Source organism: Talpa europaea (genome assembly GCF_964194135.1).
Source record: "Talpa europaea genome assembly, chromosome: 1".
Taxonomy (NCBI): domain Eukaryota; kingdom Metazoa; phylum Chordata; class Mammalia; order Eulipotyphla; family Talpidae; genus Talpa; species Talpa europaea.
This window is the reverse complement of record NC_140073.1, coordinates 30,133,749-30,157,889: the sequence shown is the minus strand read 5'-3', so window position 1 is coordinate 30,157,889 and position 24,141 is coordinate 30,133,749. Positions and strand designations below refer to the sequence as shown.

At 37.8% G+C, this 24,141-nt stretch overlaps 2 protein-coding genes across 4 annotated transcripts in view; both read left to right on the top strand.

Annotated features, from left to right (window-relative positions):
- The window catches only part of NELL1 (neural EGFL like 1), a gene marked incomplete at both ends in the record, with an annotated part of 742,470 nt that overhangs the window by 491,454 nt on the left and 226,875 nt on the right, over positions 1-24,141 (top strand). The window lies entirely within an intron of this gene.
- LOC311180046 (isocitrate dehydrogenase [NAD] subunit gamma, mitochondrial-like) lies at positions 11,230-12,393 on the top strand (the record flags this gene model as incomplete). The annotated part of the gene is made up of 1 exon (XM_084247722.1): positions 11,230-12,393. The coding sequence occupies one exon, from the start codon at positions 11,230-11,232 to the stop codon at positions 12,391-12,393; it is 1,164 nt and encodes a 387-aa protein (XP_084103848.1).

The window sequence follows — 24,141 nt, the reverse complement described above, 5'->3', positions numbered from 1 at the left end:
CTCTTGTATGCATAAATAAAACTAAAATTAAAAAAAAACACCACCTGAGAATTCTCTATAGTTGTAATCCACATGTGAAGTTGTGAACCAGTGTTAACTCAATGAAAAAGAAATTAATTAAGAAAAAAGAAAGAATGAATCTTCCATGAAGGTTGGTTGGTTTCCATACTCTTTGTCTAGCTCCTGACTGGGGAATGTCTTCACCTTGATTTGGGGGATTCCCTTTGCCTCTCCCTGGGATGGTTGCCTCTATTCCTATATCCCATGCATACTCTTTCTTGGCTTACTCCTCTGGCTTGATGGAACTCATTCTGCACTAATTACATGAGAAGGAATACATGAAAGAAAACAATTTGTGACCTTCCATCTCTGAAAACTGCCTTTTATTGAATGAGTTAATATATAAAAATTGCTTCAAAAACTCTCTGGCACTTAGTAAACCAGCATGTTTATTAAGTAATTCTGCCTTCCTCCTTGGCTGATTATTTGAAAAAGCGTTGTATGTTGTATTTTAGGTTGTGAATCACTTTTTCTTCAAAACTTCAGAGACATTTTCCATGGTCTTTCCACTATGGAATTTGAGAACGTTGATGCCTTTATGACTGCCTATTCTGTTTTTTGAAATCTGCAGTTTTCCATTTTACGATGGTATGTGTCTAGCTTTCCTTCATTCCACTGGGCTGCTCTGTGGGTCCATCAGTCCTGATATCCTTAACTTCAAGGTATTCTTGTAAGTATTCTTGAATGGTCTTTGATGACTTGTCCTCTGCTTTCTCCCTCACACTTGTCTCCTTTTCTGCTTTCTGGTTCTCCTGTTGTTTTGATCTTTGAACAACTTTTGTTTTTTAAATTTTCTACAGAGCCCTGTTTATTGAAGTTTTATTTTCCTGGTTTTGTGTTTGTTTTGTTTTTTTTTTGTTCTGTTTTATTTATTCTTTCAATTGAGGTATCATTAGGATCCTCCCTGTCAGGTGTTGCCATTCTTGCTTCTCCAATTTTCATTCCTTTTTCCATTTACTTTGCTGTTTCATCTACTATCCGCCACTTTATCTTCTAACCCTTTATCTCTTTAGAAGATAAAGAGATTTTTATGACTGCTGTCCCCTCTTTTCTGTATTTCAAGACCACTTTTTTCTCTTTTCTCATCATATGTATTTCATAAACACCGTGTCCTCTTTCTTTGAGGGCATTCATAATAGTTTATGTGAAGTATTCTCTTAATGGAGTCCCTGAATCATCTTCACTGCTTCTGTGTATTAATTTGTCTCAACTTCTGTCCTTTATATACAAAGCTTCAACTGCTCTTCACTAATACTTGAGAACTGGAAAATAAAGCCCTAATTGACAGTTCTGTGCAAATGGGGATGTGATGTTTGACAATGGGATACAATAGAAGGTGGTTTGAGCCATTCTCTTGAGAAACATTTGTCAATATCCGGAAATATTTTTAGGCTGTTGGTTTCCTTTCTCTTGACAACTCTTGCCCAGGGATTCTAAACCCATCATCCAGCATTCTCTGTGTTATGTAAACTTTCATTAATTCCCCCTGAATTCAAAGTGGAACTTACACTGAACAGAGCATGCTATTCCCCAGTATTGAGAATATATGTCCTGTTTTGTCATAGGTTGGTCAAGGGGCACTCTTGTAACTGAGCAGAATAGGAAGAGGATCTGAGTATCTACTCATTTCTTAGCAATGCCTTTGACCCATCTTTGCCTGCCAAATCTCGGAGATTTCTGGTGTTACCAATTCTCTAATCTTTTCAGTTCAGCAGTATGATACAGAATGTTTCTTGGCTTTCTTACTGAGTGGGATTCAGATTTTATTGATGTGAAAAATCAGTCATCATTCCTTCATCTGCTTTCCAGTTTCTAAAATTTTGTTGTGTCCTCTGTTATTTTCATTGACCTTTTGGTATACAGTTTAAAACAAAAAATAAAAAAAATAAATAAAAAGAAAGAAACAATCTAAACTTAAATATAACTCTGTTGGGATTTCAAGAAGGAGTAGATACAAGTGCATGCCAACTATATTTAACTTAACCAACTATATTTGCTTGGAAATTTGTGTATTTTTTTAGTTTTGTCTTATCAGTTTATCTGTTAGATGCCTGATATACTATAATAGGGATCTGGTTTATGCATGAGAGAATGCTTTCTTTCCTTATTAGGAGTGGATTTTAATGGAGGGGGAAGTATGAAAGCACAGAAAAAAGAAAACCTGCATGTTACAGGAGAGAGGGTACAAACATGAGATCTGAGTCTGAATCATCTGTTGACTTAGCCCCAGTTTTTAATCCTCATGGCATATCACTTTCCTTATTTATAAAGTGATCCCTAGTTCCTAACTCGTAATTGCATGTATCAGACTGAGAGAAGGTGTAACCAAAATGTAGCCTTGGCTATGGTGCCCGGGAGAGACTATTTTCCATGTTGAATGAAGGGAGAACATTTGGAGTCAGTGGGGTGGGGAGGTTGCAGGGAATACATTTGAGAACCTTTTCAAATTTTATATTTACACCTAAATGTAATATTAACCAGGGATAAATCAGTTGCTGGCAACTGATAGTCCCCTTTAATTTTCAGATTCTGTTATTATGGTAACCTCATTGTAAAAATTGGGCTGCACTGGTTTAACAACTGCAGTCTGCTTTATAGGGACTCGGATTTGGTGCTAATTGAAATTGGAACTTTTTGGGGAAACCCACAATGTGTGGCTGTCTGAACTTCTGTCAGCAGTTGTGGGGAGAGAGAGAGAGAGAGAGAGAGAGAGAGAGAGAGAGAGAGAGAGAGAGAGATGAGAGAGAGAGAGAGAGAGAGAGAGAGAGAGAGAGAGAGAGAGAGAGAGAGAGAGAGAGAGAGAGAGAGAGAGAGAGAGAGAGAGAGAGAGAGAGAGAGAGAGAGAGAGAGAGAGAGAGAGAGAGAATGTGTATTGAACCGAGATGGATATAACAAAGAACTTTATTCATTCAAACATCTAATAATTAGCACAAAGGGATTCTTTTCCCTTATCCTGCTTAAATGGAAAGCCTCCAAAAGACAGAATGGTTGAAGAAAAATATTAATCACACCTGTGAATAGTTCTTAGATGACCATACTCCTGCTAGAAGAGAGAATTCAGAATGGCATAGGCAAGGCCCTACCTAATAGAAAACCATCTAATAGAGTTGTTCTTGTGGCTGTAAAGTTTAGTTAGAAGGGATGATAAAAGATAAGCTGTTTCCAATTTACCTGTAATCTTGAGTCTTCACCTGTCTTCTTTTCAAGAAAGCCTAATGTAGCTGCTTAAGTATCGATTTCGTGACTAGACTATAAATTTCACTGTTTGAGAACACAAAAGCCTATGTGATAACATGGATAATGTGAACTCTCTGCTCCTCACCTTGGTACTCTTCACTTGGGGTGGGGGGTGGGGAGGATATATTTCTTTTAGAAAATGAAAACTGTATCCAGAAAGGTCTTCTGAGTATAAACATAAGTGTAGCTTTTCCTCAAGCATGGCTTCCACAGTGGGTTTGCTGTCATAAAATATGTGTGCTCTTTTGGAAAAGAAGGAGGTTGTTTCTGGATTGCTTGAAAATCCAGCACTCCATAGTACTCTGTGAGTAAAGTAGCAGATGTCAGCTCTTTGGTGGTTATTCAACAGTGATGGGAAGACAGGTGAGAAATTGAGTCAATTGCGTAATAGAGAAAATAGAACAAATTTGGTCTCTGCACTTTGACCTTTTAAGAAAAATTATTGATGAAATGATCTTCCTAATCAGTTGGTCCTATAGGACAGCATGAAGTGGATGTCAAGAGTTTTCCTGAGTGTGAATGTGTGTATGTGTGCTTTAAAATTTCTACTTTCATTAAGACACAGCTTTGTTATAAAGTGGTCTTGGACATCAAAAATTTACTGTCCTATTTTTAAGTGCATATTTTCCTTTTTTAAAGTGGTATCATTCAAAACCTTGTATTTTTTACTTCAAAAACCTTAAATGTTTCCCTACTGCCTGCAGGGTATCATAAATTTTTTTAGTTTGCCATTCCAGATTCTCTTACCCTCTGACCTCAATTTACTCTCCCCTTTTGTCTGCCATTATTTTCCTACATAAACCCTTCTACTTGCTGAATGGTCCTTCTTAGTGTCCCCTCCAGGCCTTTCAATTTTGCCTCCATCTAAGGAATCCTCTTCTCTCCTGTGTACTTACAGGCTGCTAGCCTTTTGTTAAGATTTGACAAAGCCCTTTCCCTAACCTAGGTAAAGAGCAAGCTGTCCTCTTTTCTTTTATGTCCTATCCAGGTTACTCTGGAACCATTTAATATCAACTGCATACATTTCATTTAACCTGCCTGGAATGTAAGCTCCTTGAAGACAGTCAGTTTGTATACGTTTCACAGCATTTCTTCTTTCTACTTTAAAGATCCTCTTATGTGTTTTTTTTTTTGCATGTTTGATTGTATGTATGTATGTATGTATGTATGCACGTATGTATGTAAATATCTATCTGTCTCTTTTGTTGTCTGCTGTCACTAGAATAAAAATCCAACATTGGTCATGAAACTTGCAAAGGTTACAGAGGTCATACATTGCAGGTAATTTGACTCTATAGTTCATGTCCTTAATCACTACTCAACCAAGTTTCATAGAGAATGTCAATGACCCCATCATTTCCATTTCTAATTTTGCTTAACCTCTTATCAGAATATTCGCACTGTTAATGAATTCTTCATTCCTTCATTTTTTTTTTTCACTTCTCTTGGCATCTGTAACATTCTCTTCTCTCTCTTCTCCTTCTACCTCCAAATCACTTCTCCAGTCATTCCTTTTCTAAAAGTTCAAATGCTAGGAATGTTTGTTGTTTCCAGTTTTCTCCTTATCACTTTTCTGTGCTTTGTCTACAGTCATCTTCCTAGCTAGTACCTCTTGGCCTTAGTGATATGACCCATTACAATGTCACAATGAGTCTTGGGCATATGTCAGAACCACTCAGTTACTCCTAAGCTTGTAAAGGATTTATTTTTTATGCAGTTAGGCTCACCTTAAAGTTGCCATCACAGGGATGTCAGAGTTACCCATTTGCATTTCAATAGTGTGTGTTGCCTGCATGGGGAAAGGTGGAATCAGAGTCAGCTGCAAGCTCATCCTTCATAGTCTGTTTGATGTATGCTGAAAATTCCCATGATCTATGGTTTTTGATGTGTCATTAATAGTTAGAACAATTTTGAAATACTGTATTTTGTAAACTGTAGTTGTGTTTCTTTGATTTTACCCATGGATACATTTTTGAAAAGGATGAGAGATGAAGAAAGCATCTCTATCTAAAAAGCATGGAAATGAGGATGAGGCTGTAGATGTAATTTCCAAATTAAAGGCAATGTGACATCCAAATGATACTGCAATGATACTGTTTATATTAATACCATGAATCAATATGAATATTATTTGCTTTACTTTTTAAACATAGCATGAATTTTTTCTTCATTAGTATACACTTTTCTTATATTACCTATAGAGGCTTACTTTTCATCTTTAAAATATAGTTGCATTTTTTTAAATATTATTTGCCATATATTTTCCCCTCAAAAATTATACTTTAAGATTGTATGCATGATTTTACTAACCAGTTTCTAGTGAAATGCTTTTGTAAAAAGTATGTATAGCAAAACGTATAAAAACAGTTCGGGAACTCTTTATTTGTTCAACTACTTTTGTTCCTGCTGGGGATGTGTCTCAGGTGAATGCCATTCATCAGCTGTCACAGTGAAAGAGAAGTTGAAAGCCTCTGCCTGGGTTCACTCATATATTCCTGTCTGATCAGCTTTCTCCCCTATGTTGACAACTCCTGAATCTGTTTCATCACCCACAATCCTTTCTCTGATACTAGATGCTTATGGGCTTCTTTATGTGGATGTCCTGTCGGCTCCCCAAATACATAATTTCTGAAACTGAACTCATTTTCTATTGTATTCCCCCACCCAAATACTCTTTTTGTACTGTTATACATTTTCATTGTGTTATCATTTCCCCTTATTTATGTCTGTTAAACACATTGAGGATGATCCTCAGTGACTAGGGCAGTAGCCTAGTCCAGTTTACCTCCTAAATATTTCTGAAAGTATATCTCTACTTTCTCACTGTCTTCATCTTAATACCACTGCTCATCATTTCCTATCGGCCCTGTTTCATGGCCCAGTGATTCTTAAATTTCAGCATAAATAACAATCATCAAAACACAGATTGTTGGGTTTAAACTCTGGACTATCTGACCCAGTAACTCTAGAGATAGTTCCCAAAAATTGCAATTCTAACTGGGCTGGGTCCCAGTGATCCTGATGCTGCTGGTCTGGGGATCACTACTTGAGAACAGTGGTAACGTAAATTAAGTAACCTCTCTGCCACTACCATACCATGTGTTGTCTAAATTGCCTCCCAAAGGTTTATTTATTTTTTTTAAATGCAAGTCTTATTGTATCTCCTCCTTCTTAAACCCCTTTTACTGTCTTTTAAAAAAAACTTATTTATTTATGCATATAAGAACTGGGGTACAGGCCAGTGGTGCTGGGTGGGGTGTGTGTGAAAGGATTCATCAGAGACAGAGTGGGGAACAGAACAGGCGGATCTACTGAAATATACTGCTGAGGGGAGCAGCAGACAAGACAGGAGAGGTCTGCTGAGCCATGTGGCCAGCCAGGGATCAAACTTGTGCGGTAGAGGCTGCAGATAGCTTCACAGTGCTGTGCTTCACCCCTTGCACCACCAGGGAATCCCCAATTTTTTACTGTCTTAATGTCACATTTACACTCAAACGTGTAATCTTGGCATTTTTGTTCTGCTTATACCTCTGTAATATCTATAATATTTCTGTGCCAGTGTGACTAAGAATTTTTTCCATTGTCCAGGGTTGTTTGTCAGTCAATCTGCTATTAATATCTCAGCTATCATCCAGTTCATAATTCCAGTTTTGCAGTTTCCTTACTTTGTCACCCATATCTTTAAAAGATTTATTTCCTTTCTGTTGTTAGGAAGAAGGTTGAGGTACATGCTTATATCAGGGTATCTCACTGATAGAAACTAATTTGTGGTTGGTTTAAGTCATTTCCTGATATCATCTGCTCTGGACTCTAGCACTGGGTGTAGGTAAACATCTATTAGCAGTCTTTTGTGACATAGTAAATAACAGACAGATACCTAGCTGGTCATACATAACAGTCTTCTCTTGTCATCTTTTGGGAGGAGAAAGTGGCACTGCCTCCTTTCTTTACTCCCAGGAGACTACATCCAAAATCACTACACACAGCAATCCACTAGATATTGTGAGGAGCTAAAGATAAACCCTTGCTACTCAAAGTGTGATATGAGCCCCAGTAAATTTGCACTCAGGAGCTACTTAGAAATGCAAATTTTGCACTATCCCTCCATAAAACAACTAGAATCTGCATTTCAATAAGATTCTCAGGTGATCAATTTTGTGAAGCAAACTGAGGCCTCTGGAACCCTTAGAGGTTTTCACCTCACTTGTGACTATTCTCTGTTTATTTACAATAATATAAATTACTGGGATTTGTGACAGCCAGTTTCTTTATCTGTAAAATGGGAATATTAACAGTTAGAATGAGGGGTACCCAGGGGCCCCAAACTGTTAAACTGTGCAAACTCTAAAAGAGGTTCAACTATCCTTTCACAAAAGCAAATGAAGCGTATCCTTAGTGTGAAATTTCTTTCATAGAATTAGTGTATGTAGAAAAGAAATATTAGTTTCCAAAAAGAAAAAAAAAAAACACCACCACAATAACCCATCCCCTCATGGGCAAATGCCCAGCTAAGCAAGCCTGGCATGAATGGAGGCTGCTGAGCCCCAAAAGTTTGTCTAAGGTACTTTTTGGGTGGGGAACTACAAGAAAGAGATTAGGCAGGTGTCAGAAACCTGGGACTGAAGAAGAGTATGAGAACTCAAACTATACCAAATAATCCACCATGAAGTCAGGACAATGGCTGCCATTGTCACACCAAGGACTGGAAGCAGCCCCCTCACCTGCCCTTGTCCCACCCCATGTGTCTCTCATCTATCTCACCTGTGTATCTCTTCCAAGAGTCTCTCTATGACTCTCCTCCATGACTCTCCTCCAAGTTCTTATGTACAAGTTGAAACTGGGAAAGGAAGATACCTCGGCCACCTGGCTTCTATGTTTTACAGTACACTCAAATCTACCATCATTTCCCAGCAGCTCTCCTACTCAGAAAGTCCAGATCAAGGCATACTTGGACTTGTGATCCAAGGTGGCTGCATGTAAGTGGAGGTAGGGGAAATGGTGCCCGTTCAATATGCAGTGCTCCTCCCCTTTTCATGGAGAATGCCACTATTACTATCCTGCCTTGATGGCTTATGATGTGTGTAAAATATCCAGCACAGCACCTTAAAAGTGGGGGCCATTTTGTAATGGTAGCCATTATTAAGTCTGCATCTTCATTTTCTTGGATTTTATTAGCCCTTTGGAAATCTTTATAAATAAGTCACCTATCTTCCCTAACACACACTAATCTGCATCAAGGGCGTTGGTGCCTGAAAGTTTAATAAGAAATATCAGATGTTTATGCTTATAGCTCTGAGCTGGGAGAATACATTAAGGATGTGAAGATACCACAAATCTCTTACATTGCTGGTAGGGGTGTAAGCTGGTACAATCATTATAAAATCTCTTATAAAGTTAAAAACAATAAAAAAAGAAAACTCTAGCTAGTAGTAGAAAATCGGTAAGGACTTAGTTGAATCCAGCAACACCATTATAACTGTATATAACTGGCATGTGTTTGCTTCATCCAACAACATTAAAACACACATTCACCAAGAGAGATCACATTCTTGGCCATAAAACACACCTCAGCAAGTTTTAAGAAAATGGAAATCATATAATGTTCACTCTCAGACCACAATGGATTTAAAGTAGAAATCAATAACAGAAATATAACTGGAAAATTCCTAAATAAATATGCAGATTAAACAACCCACTTCTAAATAATAGATGGGTCACAGAAGAAACCTCAAACTTAAAAATAGTTTGCACAGAATGAAAATGAAAGCAGAGATTATCAAATGCAGAGAGAACAGGGCTTCGAGGGAAATATAAAGCAATAAATGCATATGCGAAAGAAAGTTCTAAAAACAATTGTAGGGGAGTGAAAACATGCCATTGCAAAATAAGTCTTTTTGGCAAAAGCTTGCTTTGAGGGAGGAGTTCTGAAGGCTGGGTGGAGGTTTCTATTGATTTTTAGATGTAAACTCCTCTCTGTAAGGAGTTTTGCTAGGAAGACCTAACATCTTTATCTTTTTGGTGGAGAAAGCAGAACTTAAAGTCACATAGTTGACGTTAAGTTCCAACTAAAATAGCTAAGACGGTCTGGGTGGGAGGGGTGGAAGAAGGAAGGATGCCTAAAGTGTTACCAGGAAAGTGCAGTCAAGATATGCAGATTTAAGTTCAACTTAATGTAAAGCTATACTCTTGGCATTGGCAGAAGTTCAAGTGAATAAATCATTGAAAGAGAAAAATGAGCCCAGAAATAGATCCAAGGAGTCAACTGATCTTTATCAAAGGAGCAAAGACAACACAATGGAGCAAGGGTAGTCTTTTCAACAAATGGTGCTGGTACACTGGACAAGACACATGACAAGACAGTAATCCAGACACAATGTTACAATCTTCACAAAAGCTAAGTCAACATGGATCATAGACTTAAGTGTAAGATACAAAATTATGAAGCTCCTAGAAGATGAGATTGGAGGAAACCTAGATGACTGTCGGTACATTATGGACTTTTAGATAAGGAACCAAAGGCAGGATCTATGAAAGAGGCAATGAGATTTCAATGAAATTATAAAGCTCTTGCTCTACAAAAGACAATATCAAGAGAGTGAGAAGCCAAGTCATCAGATCAGGAGACAGTATTTGTAAAAGGCACAACCATTAAAGGATTATTATCTAATATATGCCAATAACTCAACAGTAAGAAAACAACCCAATTTAAAAATGGCCTAAAACCTTTGAAGATGCCTTATCAAAGAAGATATGGATACATCTTCTTTGATACAAAGAAGATGATGAATATATGTCATCCAGAAAGACAAACTAAAACAACATTGGGATGCCAGTTCATGAGTGTTAGGACGGGCAAAATCTAGAACACTAAACCGCTCACACTGCTCAGGATGTGCAGCAACAGGATTTCTCATTCATGGCTGGTGGGAATGCATAATGAGATGACAACTTTGGAAGACAATTTAGCAGTTCTGACAAAACCAATCATGCTTTAACCATAGGATCAACAGTTCTACTTATTTAGTCAAATGAGTTGAAAGTTCTGTTTACACAAAACTTGTTCATGAATATTTATTTATATCCACTTTATTCATAATTGCCAAAACTTTGGTAGGTGAGTGAATAAGCTATGGTACATGTAGACAATTGAATTATACAGTACTAACAGAAATTAGTCAGCATTTTATGAAAAGTCATGGAAGAAATTTAAATGTGTATTTCCTAATGAATAAACCAATCATGCACTTTAATTATATTATGGCATTTTGATAAATGCAGAACTATAGAACACTAGGAAGATCAGTGGCTACCATGAGTTCAGAGAGAGAGAGGGATGAATAGGCTAAGCAGAGAGAATTTTTAAGACTTTGAAAGCACTCTGTGTGATACTGTAATTATAGATATGTTATCATTTGTCCAAACTCAAAGAATGTATTGTACTAACAGTGAACCCTAATTTTAAACTGTGGACTTTGGGTGATAATGATCTGTCAGTGTGGGGTCATCAATTGTAACAAATGTGTCACTTTGGTGAGGGCTTTTGATGGGGTAGTGGGGCTTTATCTTTGGGGGGGGCAGACTCTGTATGAGATCTCTGTACTTTCTATTCAATTTTGCTGTAAACCTAAAATATTCCTACATATGAAGTCTACCATTTTTTTAAAAAGAGTTTATCTTACAGAACTGTGCACGCTGGATGTGCCTAATGAGTTTCTCTTCAATTTCAAAATGTATTTTCTACTACATAACACATCCCATCTTTTCCTGATTAGTTCTTTCTCACTGCAGTCTGTTCAAAATAGAGTACAGAGAAGGAAAGCCAATTATGACCTAAGAAAGAATTATGGATCTAGAATTCCACCAAAAGAAGCCAGTTCAAGGTGAGAGAAAGAAAATGCGTTCTTATGTACATTAATTTTCCACTTAATAATCATGGCGCTGAAGACTCTAACAGCTGTGAGTTGCTCTGTGAAAACCTTTTTTCAACCTACAATTCTCAAATGTTCTTGGGAGATTCTGCTTGGCCATGAGATCTCCATGAGGAGTTCTTCATTTCAGAAGAGTATTCCTCCATCAGCCAAATATGGTGGGCGGCACACTGTGACCATCATTCCTGGGGATGGCGTTGGTCCTGAACTTATGCTTCAAGTCCGGAATGTTTTCAGACATGCAAATGTGCCTGTGGACTTTGAAGAAGTGAAGGTTAACTCCAGTTCTTCTGAAGAGGACCTTCACAATGCCATCTTGGCAGTCCGTCGAAACCGTGTGGCCCTGAAGGGTAACATTGAAACTGACCACAATTTGCCTCCATCTCACAAATCCCGCAACAACATCTTTCGCACCTGTCTAGATCTCTATGCAAGTGTTATCCATTTCAAGAACATGCCAGGTGTGGAGACCTGGCATAAGAATATAGACATCTTACTTGTTCGGGAAAACACAGAGGGTGCATACAGCATGCTGGAGCATGAGAGTGTGAAGGGAGTGATAGAGAGCTTAAAGATCGTCACCAAGGTCAGGTGCATGCGCATCGCCAAATATGCCTTTGAGCTGGCCCAGAAGATGGGGCGCAAGAAAGTGACAGCTGTGCACAAGGCCAACATCCTGAAACTAGGAGATGGTCTCTTCCTCCAGTGCTGTCAGGAGGTGGCATCCTGCTACCCTCAGCTCACCTTTGAATGCATGATTGTGGATAACACCACCATGCAGCTGGTATCCCAGCCCCAGCAGTTTGACGTCATGGTGACACCCAATCTCTATGGCAGCATTATCAACAATGTCTGTTTGGGGTTGGTTGGGGGAGCAGGTCTTGTGCCAGGTGCTGCCTATGGCCAACTATTTGCGGTTTTTGAAACAGCTGCAAGACAATCAGGCAAGAGTATAGCTAATAAGAATGTTGCCAACCCTACTGCCATGCTGCTGACAAGTTGCATTATGCTGGATTACCTCCAGCTCGAGACCTATGCCACCACCATTCGTACTGCAGTCTTGACTTCCTTGAAGAACAAAGATACCTTTACCCCAGATATTGGAGGCCAGAGTACCACACTGAACACCATTCAAAATATCATCAGTCACATCAGAAATGCCAAATAAATTATCGGTCCTTTGGAGACTATGCTATCCCAAGCATAGCCCCAAGTCCTTCCTGCCCACTCTTTACCTCACACTACCTTCTAAGAACCCCCTGACAGCTTCACTTGAGTAGACTTCAGAATTAGCTGACTCCTGCCCCAACTAAGAAGTGTATGTATGGATGGGGAAGGGGAAAGGGAAGGGGTACAAAATCAATTGATTTTTAAAAAATATTAAAGTGTTTAAATGCCATTATTGCTGCTTATTTAAATTAACCATACCTATTGTGTTGTAAGTATATTAAGGAATCATTCATTCTCTATTTTAATCTTCAATTCACACTTCTCTATAATTATGATACATGGAATAAATCATCTGTGCGTAGAGTCCTGGGCCTTTTCCAGAACCTTACACACTGATTTTTCTCTTTTGCTGGGTCATTAAAATTCAGCAAACCAGTCTGCAGAGAAGTCTGGCTTCTCTCTAGAGGTTGTTAATGAGTTAATTAGTACAATAAAATTTGCCTACAAAATATACATAATAACTGAAATAATAAATAAGATACCATAAAGCTAAGCTAGTACAGACTGCTTTTACTTCCTCCTAGCTATCCTATCGTTCTCACCTTCTTGCTTATGTTAGAGAGTTTTGGCCCTCTTATTTTTCACACAAGGCCTTCCTTGGCCACTGCAGCTCAGCTGCAAAGGAGATTCTTACATTCCTTCCAATTGGGCTCAAGATTCTAGAGGTAAGATCCCCACGATTCTTTCTATACAAATAACCGTGGGCTCTAAACTTTATTTGAATGCTCAGTGCTTCACAGTTTACCATGCTTTTTAATTTTAATCTTGCAAAGAAAGAGACACATAAGAAAATGAAAACACTGAGCTCATTTAAATGTTTACTGTCATTTTATTATAATATATTTATAGTATTTTTTAAGGCCATAGTGTAAATATACACAAGCACAAATGATCATTTTATTAATGCTTGGAAATTAATTGAGTATGAAATAAAAACAAGGACTATAAAATTTTACAGTAGTTTTATTGATATTAATGGCCTGCAGATAGCAAGATTGAGAAAAACAGTGAATTCTTAATAGTGTTTTGGAAACATCTGTGTCTCAACTAATACCTGTGGATTCTCCATGTTTCATGCAGCTTAAGTTGAATATATTTGACTTAGACCTTTAAAGTTCCTTAGTTTCCAAAAGGCCCTGACATATCATATTCCTTGAGCTCACCTATCTGCATTACATCTAAGTCAGGACCAGGGTTTGAAAACTTGAAGATAGTTTCAGGAAGGAAACTTCAACAGGGAAGTAAGCAAGCTAATCATGTATTCCCTTTACTGAACAAGTCCATTTGCCAGAGCTGCCACTGCTCATATGGTGCTTTCCTCTGGGCAGATCTAGGCCTGCTTCAGAGACATGATGTGCTCAGTGGAACAAGAGTTGGATTTTATTTGAAATGCCCTCCTTCAGATGCTGCACTGACCTATACTACCTTAACTCATCTACCCACTCTGTACCCCTGTTCTCCCATGAAGAAGGGAATTTATTCATGGCGCAGTCAACCCATCTGCAACCCATCTGCAGACAATAGCCCGGCTATTGGCTTCTATTTTACTGTTGGAATATGTGTGCTGATGGATGAATCCTTAGTTAAGATGGTCATTTCCAGAATCCTTCCTCAGTTCTTGGGCCAGACTGCTGTGATGACACCTAGTACATCATAGTAGAATATTACCACTTCTCAGTACTCAATTTTTCCACTTAGCTATGAATGTTTCCAGGGAAAATATCATGTGTTTTTCCCTTGTCCTCTGTAACCACTATAACAGTGACTGGTACATGCAAATAAGTAATGTTATGTGTTTATTGAGTGAACCAAAATTGAGTGATATAGCTAATAATGCATCACATTTCTTACGTGTAAAGTGAGATCATTGTACCCACCTCACAGGGTCACTGGGAAGATTGAATGAGAAAATACACATAAAGTACTGTGACTGTCACATGGTAAGTGCTTTGTGTGTTGTAGAAATTGTTAGATTCATCATTACCATTACATAACAATCTAAACAGTAATTCTATGGAAAAATGGTTGAATAATATCATCATATGTTATGGGTTTGTAACAGACTTTAGGGGAACAAATCATATTTGCTTCTTCACCAGGTCCCCAAATCTTTGTTTCTTGAATTCACCTACTCTCTCTTTCACTGACACCTCATTAGCCTTTCACATCATTAGTAACTTCCCAATTTATGTTATTGCAAATATAGCCTCCTAGCTCATGTTCTGCCAATAATTTATCCCCTTAATTTTTTCTGCATTGCATTCCACATGATCTTTCTAAGAGGAAAGTAGGATCATGTGACTTCCTTCCTTAAAACCCCTTGTTCAGAGATTTTCATTTGGCCTAAGTCAACTGAGCATAGCATGAAACACCTCCCATATTCTATTCTCTGCTTCCTTCTGCAGACTCACCATTTCTAGCTCTTCTCCTCAAGGCCAGCACAGTGTGGCACTCCTAAGAGAGTACAAACCAAATTCATTGTTGAAAGACCTTCCACTCTTTTTAGTTCAGACCTTTGTAGGTGACCTTGGTTACTCTCACCTTTAAGAGGTGAAGATGATCTACTTCTCATCCTAAAGGTCTGCACTTAATCATCATCACCTTTGGGAACCTTCCTTGACTAACTCTTTTCCCCTTCCCTGCTGTGTTTGAGGGCGTGAGTCTCCCACTTCCCCTTGAGTTCCTTGTATATCCCACCTAGTGTCTCTCAGGTTGTCTTCAGTGCTTTCCTACGCAACAGGTGTGACAGAGTGATTTGTCATGATAGCTTCAGAACCTACAACAGAAATAAGCTCTTAGTTTATGCTTATTCTAAATAATTATGGAAGGAAAGTAGGGAGGGAAAAAAGGAAGAATAGCTGATATTCACAGGTAGAAGCACTAAATCTATTGTAAAATATTCTCATCTGGCTTCAATCTTTGAACCTTTCTTTACAAGTTTGCTTCTCTCTAAAGAACGCTAATGCCCTCAAGGCAGTAAAAATAGGTGATTGACTGCCTCTGTTTCTTGAGATTTCTATACTCCATATTTTGGATAATTTTGTCTTACACTTTATCAGTTTACTCTATTTTGTTTAAAATTCTGATGTTGGGCCTCCCCTGGTGGCGCAATGGTTGAGCGCTGGGCTGCGAGGCTGCCCGCAGCCTCTGCAGTGCCAGTTCGTTCCCCAGTCACAGGTGAGGGTCCCACAAAAATAAATAAATAAACAAACAAACAAACAAATAAATAAATAAAATTCTGATGTTACAGGAAATAGCAACTACACATTATCTGATCTTTTCCTAATAAACTCCTCATTTTGATTTTATTTTAGTTAGTAGCCTTACAAATCACTCAGACCCTCATGTTGCATTGCTTACATTCTTCTCAGTTTTACTTAGGAGCTGTATCACACTGGATAAGTTACTTAACCTTGCTGATCTCTAATTTGCTCATCTACGAAATAAAGGTAAATACTTTGGCAGGATTGTTGTAAAAAAACAATTTTGTTCCCTATTATGCATAAAAGCTACTTGAATAATTGGTGGTTTTATTTATTTTTTAAATGATTTATTTATTTATGCATACAAGAGCTAGGGTATAGGCCAGAGGTGCAAGGGGTACAAGGATTCACCAGAGACAGAGTGGGGAATAGAACAGGCAGATCTACTGAAATACACAGCTGAGGGGAGCAGCGGGTATGGCAGGAGAGGTCTGCTGCACCCTGTGGGTAGCTCCCTGGCCAGTCGGAGATCTAACTCATGCTGCAGAGACTGCGGATAGCTTCACAGTGCTGTCCTTAACACTTTGCACCACCAGGGAGGCCCTAATTAGTGGTTTTAGAGAAGAGATTATTTTACCATGAGTCTATAGATTGACCAGATGATGCTTCATTTCTTCAGTGGGAGAGCGGGGATAGCAAGCAAGTCCAGCATGGCCTCATTCATGGGGCTATCAGTTGGTGCTGATGGCTAACTGTCAGGGGCTGTAGTTCTCATCTCCTGGCGCTCATAGGGAGACAGAATGGCACCTAGGTTCCAAGGAATGTTAAAGAAGTAAAGGTCACAGCTAATGATCTCTTAAGGCCCAGTCTTGGAAATTAATCAATACAATTTCTACTATATTCTTTTGGTAAAAATAGGCAAGGGAGGGTGCAGATCATTTTCAAGGATGTAGAAAATAAACTACACCTCCTGATAGGAGAGTGCCAAGATCTTACTGCAAAGGGGCACACAGGATAGGGAAATTTTAGAGATATGGTCAACCAAAGTGAAAATGTACTTAAAACTCTTACCATAGCTCGAATCATGCGGCCATTGCTTAATCAGTGACAACTGTTATTATCTGTATCTCTTTTCCCTTTACATCTTATCTCCAATCATTCATTCTCTGCCAATTTTGCATCCATTATGCATCCTGTGTTGCTTTTCTTCATTTCATCTACATTTATACATTCTCAAGGATTTATTAAAAATATCACCTAATATGAAACGTTTATATCAATACAAAGATTGATAACTTGACAGAATTACTCTGTAAATATCTCTCCCCACCTCTATATTCATAAACTTGCTTTTATAGAAATATTTTATGAATTTTTCCATTTGCATTGTATTTTATTACTTGATGTTTATTTTTCTTTATTCAGTTTTCTTACATTCTGTTTCACTAGAACCACTTAAATCAGACATTAAAAAACAAAAGAAAAAAATGGGCCCTCACATTCTTTTCTTTCATTCCATACCATTTCAACTTTGATGTCAGATAAATATATTTAAAGCACTATTCAGGTAGTCATTACTGTGTTCAATTCACTTGAAAAGCACTCTCAATTTGGAATGTATTCAAGGTCCTCTAAAATTTTAGCCTACATGGTCTTACCTTTCTTAAGAGGTTCTGCTTTTCTTAGATAAGTCATGTTTCAGCCCAAGTAGATGCCTTCATTTATCTAATCTTCATCTTTTCTTATTTGTCTGCCATATGATTCAGTTCCTCTCATTTGGATAATTCCCAATTTAGTCTCTGCTTATTAAAAGTTTACCATTATTCAAGGCCTAAATCAAGTAGTACCTCCTTTATGAAAACATGTGATTATTGTCACCCTGATACATTTCCTCAAGCCTTCTGAGCCCACATAAACATTTTATTGGACTTTAAACTCCTTCATTTTGTTATAGAGCAGCCCCGATATTAAACGGGTTCCTGGCTGTGGGTCCTCACCCGCGCGCTTTAAAGAGACTTATGAATACTCTACTACAGACACACACAAAAGGGTTAATAAAAGGTTTATTTACAAGAGAAAAAGAAAATAAGGAAAAGGTACAACTCAGGGAGAAAATAGGGAAATAAAGTCTTTAATGCGTCCTACCCGATCCGACGACCTGGAAACCCAAAGTCACTCTCAGAGCTGACCAGACGCTGCAAGCTGGCCGAGAGCCCAAAATGGAGAGCGAGAGAGAGCCCCCCAAAGCCCACGTGTCTGCCTTTTGTATCCACCTGTCTGCTTAACCCCACCCTCAGGTCCCAGCCACCTTCCCTTTGGTGGTGATGGGATTTGGAGTTCCCAGTGTCTTTGGCTTTGACCTGGGGTGGGGGTGGAGTCCACAAAGCCTATATGGAATTTGCTTTGGGACATCCTTTTCCCCCTAACAATTTTACATTCTGTCTTGAATTAATTGTTCACCTACTTGACTTGAGCCTTAATAATGCATCTGCTCTTTGAGTATAGGGACAGTGTTTTAGTCAGTATTCTGGATCTTGTCTGAAAGCATAGTGCCTAGGACATAGTGGTCAGTAATTAAACGTATACCAAACGAATTGAGGATAATAATGGCTATAGCTATATGACTTTTTTTGTGTTTAATATATGCCATACATTGTTCTGTGTAGTTTGAATTTATTCATTTAAATATAAAACCTCATATAAATTCTAAGATTATTGTTATCATAATCCTCATTTCATTGATGAGAAAACTGAGGCATATGGAGTTTTAAGAAATTTGTCTGAGGACACAACACATATTAAAAAAAAATAAAACTAGCAACAACAAAGATTGGTGAGGATGTGGTGAAAAAGGAACTCCCCTACACTGCTAGTGGGAATGCAAACTGGTCCAACCACTATGGAAAACTGTGTGGAGGTTCCTCACTCTACTAAAAATGGAGCTACCATATGACCCAGCAATTCCTCTCCTAGGGATCTACCCAAAGGGCACAAAAACATTAATTCAAAAGATACCTGCACCCCTATGTTTGTTGCAGGACTGTTTACAATAGGTAAGACTTGGAAACAACGGAAATGCCCCCAAATAGATGACTGGCTCAAGAATATGTGGTGTAAATATACAATGTAATACTATTCAGCAATCAAAAGACACGCTATTGCCATTTACAGCAATATGGATGGAGCTAGATGGGATTATGGTCAGTGAAATAAGTCAGAAGGAAAAAAAAATATCAGATGGTTTTACTTATAGGAGGAATACAAGGGAACCAAGTAAAGGATAAGGGAAAATAATAAGAATAAAAAACACAATAAACCCATCAAAAATAAACAGACAACTATAAATCAAAGACATTATACAGGGGAGAGGGAGGGACCATGATCAAAACAAGGACAAGAAGAGCACAAGAAACTATGGCGATTGTGCTTGGGTGAATTGGTGGTATAAATTCTATGGGGACTACACCTGAGAAAAGAAAGCAATCATTGTACAAGAATGAACAATGTTGTAAAATATATATATATATATATAAATTATTTTTAAAGAGTTGCCTGAAGACATACAACTAATAGATGAAGCCACATTTAAAATTCAAGCAATGTAGCTCTAGAACCCAAGTGTATAAATGGTCCTGAGGATTTGTGTATTGTGAATTTCTCCCAACATTACATGAATCCAGATTAAGTTTCAGCCAAGGATGAATGTTTTCTCATGCAAATAATTCCATAAGCTCAGAGTTAAAGAAATGGGAAGAGGAAACATTAAGTTTTCAGAAGCCATGGTCCAAGTCGTAGCATATTGCTTCAATATCATGATTGATACATAGCAGAGACAAGATGAGGATCCAAGTATTCTGATCAGATGATGTTCTCTTGTCATTAAACCACTAGGGACTCCCTTGGGGAAACATGGGAAAAAAAAAAACCTGCTAACATTTTGAGAACACTTGCTGAGTATAAAGTACTGTTTAAATGGTTACACGTATTAACCACATGAACCAGTTATATTGACAAGGAAACAGAAATACAGTAAAGTTAACTGATAGGCTCAAGGTTAATCACATAGTAAATAATGGAACTGTGATTAGAATCCAGCCATTATATAGCTACCTCCACTAGAACTGATTCTCGGAATTGTGGGTTAACTATATAATGCAGGAGAGAAGGCAGAATATCCAGACAAGGGAGAAAACTCAGACCATTTGTTGTCTGAGCTGACCATCAAATATTGGAGATGACATTTCAAAAATAGTAACTCAAATAGTCAAAGTACTTCTTTGGAGTGATGGCAAGCTAAAAGAGACAAAACTAAGAAATTATATGTTCATGCAACAAAATAACTAAAATTATTATATGAAATGGAAACACAAAAAAAACCACTAAATTTTGCAGAGCAGAATTTTGAAGATATTTATCCAGTTCTGGATCATTACAAACATTGCAAAAAGCCGACAGTATTACTAAGGGCTCAGTTGGGAATATGCATCATTTCTGCATGAAGCTGATTACAGAACTAAAAATGTTTTGAAGGAAGGCACTTTACTCCTTGGAGTTGCCTCGATACCTTGCATAACGCAGGAACTCAGTATAATAGTGTTCTTCACATCAAAATGAACTTGCTTATACTGATACGGAAGCTACATATATTAAATTTCTGATTGCTCCAAGAAATACAAGGACTAGAGAAAGCATACATATTTGAAATGGGAAAAAATGGTTTAACTTCACAAATGCAATTTAGAAATTGGAATGCCTTGCTGCCAATTTGGCAAATGCTTAAATCCCCGAGCAGCCTGTGTATAAAGTGTCTACTGAAGGGGACAATAGCTCTGGTCAACTTAAGCATCTGGTTTATTATAGTTCATGTCAAATTTCCTAATGCAAAATACATGTAAATGAATGAATGTTACCAAAAGAAAGAGACAATATTGCATATGTACAGGTATAGGTATTACTTTCCTTTTCTATGCCTTAGAGCAAAGGAATTACCTTAAACTTATATCCTTACAAATATTCTTGCATTACCAGGTATCCTATGATTTATTTTGAAGAACCAAAAACTATATGGGGGAAAAAATTACTTTAGCTAAGCTAGTTGGGATTTTTATAGAAATTATCTAGAGAATATATTTTTTAAAGAGGCTCAAAAAATTCCTCAACAAAGAAATAGTAATTACTCCTCGGTATATATTTTCAGAATCATAAGTACAAAATATCATTATATATGTCTTATAAAAATCATAACACAGCTCAGTGTTTGGTCATATCTATAGGAGATCACAGACGTTTACCTTGGTGAAACAAGAATTCCTAATATTATATGATTTGGAGTCTTATGACTTCACTTGAAATTTCAAATGAAAGCATCCAGTTGGCTCAAAAAGTACTTTATCTCAAATATTAGATGGGATGATGATGAGTTTGGAATACTGTAGAATTTCAGAAATGGCTCTTGGTTGGGTAAGAGTTTGAGGTCAAAATTCATAGGCAGAGAATAAATGAAATTATTTCATCTATCATGGTAATGGGAAAAGCCATATTTCTAAATTAATCTATAATTTATTATAGTCTATTAATACTGTATCTAAGCATGACATGACAAAATCCGTAAGTCAAATGTTATACATTGTTTTCCATATAATATGTTCCTCAGAATTAACTTTTCCTACAATATTTTTCCCTTATTTCTTTTTTTAGTTCTTATCATTGAATAAAAGAGGATCATTTCTCCTTATAGGTGGGCTTATTCCTACATAGGTATTTACATTATCTCCTAAGTGAAACCTTCTGTAGCAAAAGGAAAGATTTTGAAGTTCCTGTACAGAAATCTGTAGTAGCAAAGTAAAGAGTTGAAATTTCTGAATATATAAATAGTATTATGATGTGAAAGGCAAGGACATCTCAAATGAAATTATGTTTAACTCTTTAAGGCTGTGACTAGACCACAACTAGCATATTATACTTAGTTTTGATTTTTCAAATTGATAAAAAAATGTAATTTCTTTGAAAAGATAATGGTGGCGAAAATCACCTTTATGCCAAACACCGGATAAAGATGTTAGAAGGCCTGATAGAAAATTCATTTTCTCCAGGTTAAGAAAAGCCTCTGGGATTGATCCTCTTCAAGTTTTCATGTTGTGAAGGAACTACATTCTTTTGCTCCCACTTTTAAAATTAATCTTGCCATTGGCAAGATACTTATTTACATCTAACTTCACCCATTGGTCCTTTCACTTATTTACTTCATCTCCAGTATCATTTGCGCCCCACCACCACCACCACAGAGCACTTGGTCTGAGCTGGGTGCTGAGAAGTTGGACTGAGGATGCAGCTTTGAGAAGCCCCATGTTCTTTCTAGGATTCCACAGAACTGAAGGAATCAGCGATCATTGGACAGTTATGGAAAATAAGAAATATTGCAATACTGATAAAGCAGGGTATGATGAGAGTACACAAGAGAGTGAAAATAGCCAAGAGAAAGTGCCTCGAGGATGGAGGAGAGAGGGAGAAAGGTAGAAGAGAGGTAGGAAGGCACACAGGGAGGGAAGATGGGGGAAAGTATTGTGGAAGGGGGACAGAGGATGGGAGACGAGGGAGAAGAGATGTGGTGAGGAGGGGCACATTGTTGGAGGGTATCTTATTTGTTCACTCATTTTCTTCCATCATTTAATTTTTGGACAGCATTGATTTCTCCCCTCAGGTGTAGTCCCCATAGTTCTACCACCGCCATAGCCCTCATGACCCATCACCATAATTCCTTGTGCTCCTCCCTCTCTTGTTTGCCCCTCCCTCTCCTTCTGCTGCTATCTGTCTCAGATTTCTGGTCAACTTGCAAGTTTTGTCTTTTCCTGACCCTTTGTTCAATTTCTCTATATTCCACCTTTAAGTGAAACCAGTTGATATTTATCTTTTCCTTCTGACTTACTTGGCTTAGCATCTTAACACAGCTGGAGAACTGCTTTCTCAAGTCACCATCTGCCCATTAGGTTATATGCAAAGCTTTTACTTTTCCCCATAATTTCTTATTTTGTATCTAATTATTATCGAACTCATTTTACTTACAAAAATCTTGCCCTGGTTATTTTTTTAATCTATAAGGTAAGATCTTTTTTTAATTTAAGATGAACATCTGATTTTCATATGAGAAACATTTTTGGGTTGATGAATCTTTTACATTGATTAATTGCCTGATTAGATACCTCATCAGAGTTGCCTCTAATTCTTGTGATTAAGAGGATTTATTGTTTTTCATAAGGTGCGTGTCAGCCCTATTACTACCCCTTCAACGCCTTTCTATTCTTTTTCATTTTTCTCCCTGTGAACACATTCCACTCTTTTGTTTTTTTCTAGCATACTTGTCCCCTTCATTTCTTCTCAAATGCCTCTTTAAAAGTGAAATATATCTCTAGAAACAAATTGTCTTCCCTACCTTGGTGCTCAGCTCCAGAGTGAAATCCTTACTCTACTACCATTTGGATCTCTCATTCCTTATGGGAATGGCCTTGAAGTTGCAGGGACATCATCTCTCTCACCCTCAACTGTCATGTCCTCCCCCTGCCAGTGGCAGCATCTAGTCCCCTGACTCCCTGAAAAGCTTCAGGTTGTCCACTCTGCCCAGTGTTTATCATGGCCCAGTTATTCTGCAATAGTAGCAGACACCTGTCACTAGGACCTCCCAATGGCCAAGACATTTGCCAACCTCCTCCATTTCAAGCAAATAAGCTGCAGCAACCACCACAGCTGCATTTCAAGTGAGAATGACCCTATCATTCTTCCACCTGATTCTTATTCCAAGAAGTCACTTTCTACAAAAGAGCTTGTCATACTCGATGACCTCCTATGAGGCTGTGTGGTATCTCTTCACAGCACTCCAGAAATGGGCAGCTTGAGGATCTTAGCATTACTTGACCATGGTTATTGTTTTTATCCAGATTGACAGATGCTTTTTACATTCTCTGACTGAATTTCATGGGGAAAGAGCTTAAAATGCACAGGAGGAGGAAAGTACTTCTTTCCCAGGATCCCCGCTGAGCTGATAACAGTCTATGAGAAGTCATCTATTTAAACAGAAATAAACATGCCTCGGGATGCCAGAAACCGATTTTCAGCTTTATTAAGCTATTTTCAGCTTTATTAAGAAATCTGTGTTTAAGTTTTCCAAATATCTCTAATCTTGTTCATTTAGTTCTTCTCGATGTGTAGATCAATTAGAAGACTTAATAAGAATGTAGACGTTGCATTCTGTTCCTTATAGAAACACAGTGTGTTTAGAGGAAAGCTGGAATCATTCCAAGGGCCTTCGTCAAAAACTTGTACTTCACTGGCTTTCCATAGGCAAAGTAGTCCTGGTTAGATGTTGCTTATATTTTGGTAATGAGAAATACCACTTTTGGCTGTTATTTCCTTGAAAAAAAAATCTTTGGACCAATATAGATTGTTGACCTATATTAAGTCAAACTCTGCTCTAGTCAAGGCAATAGTGT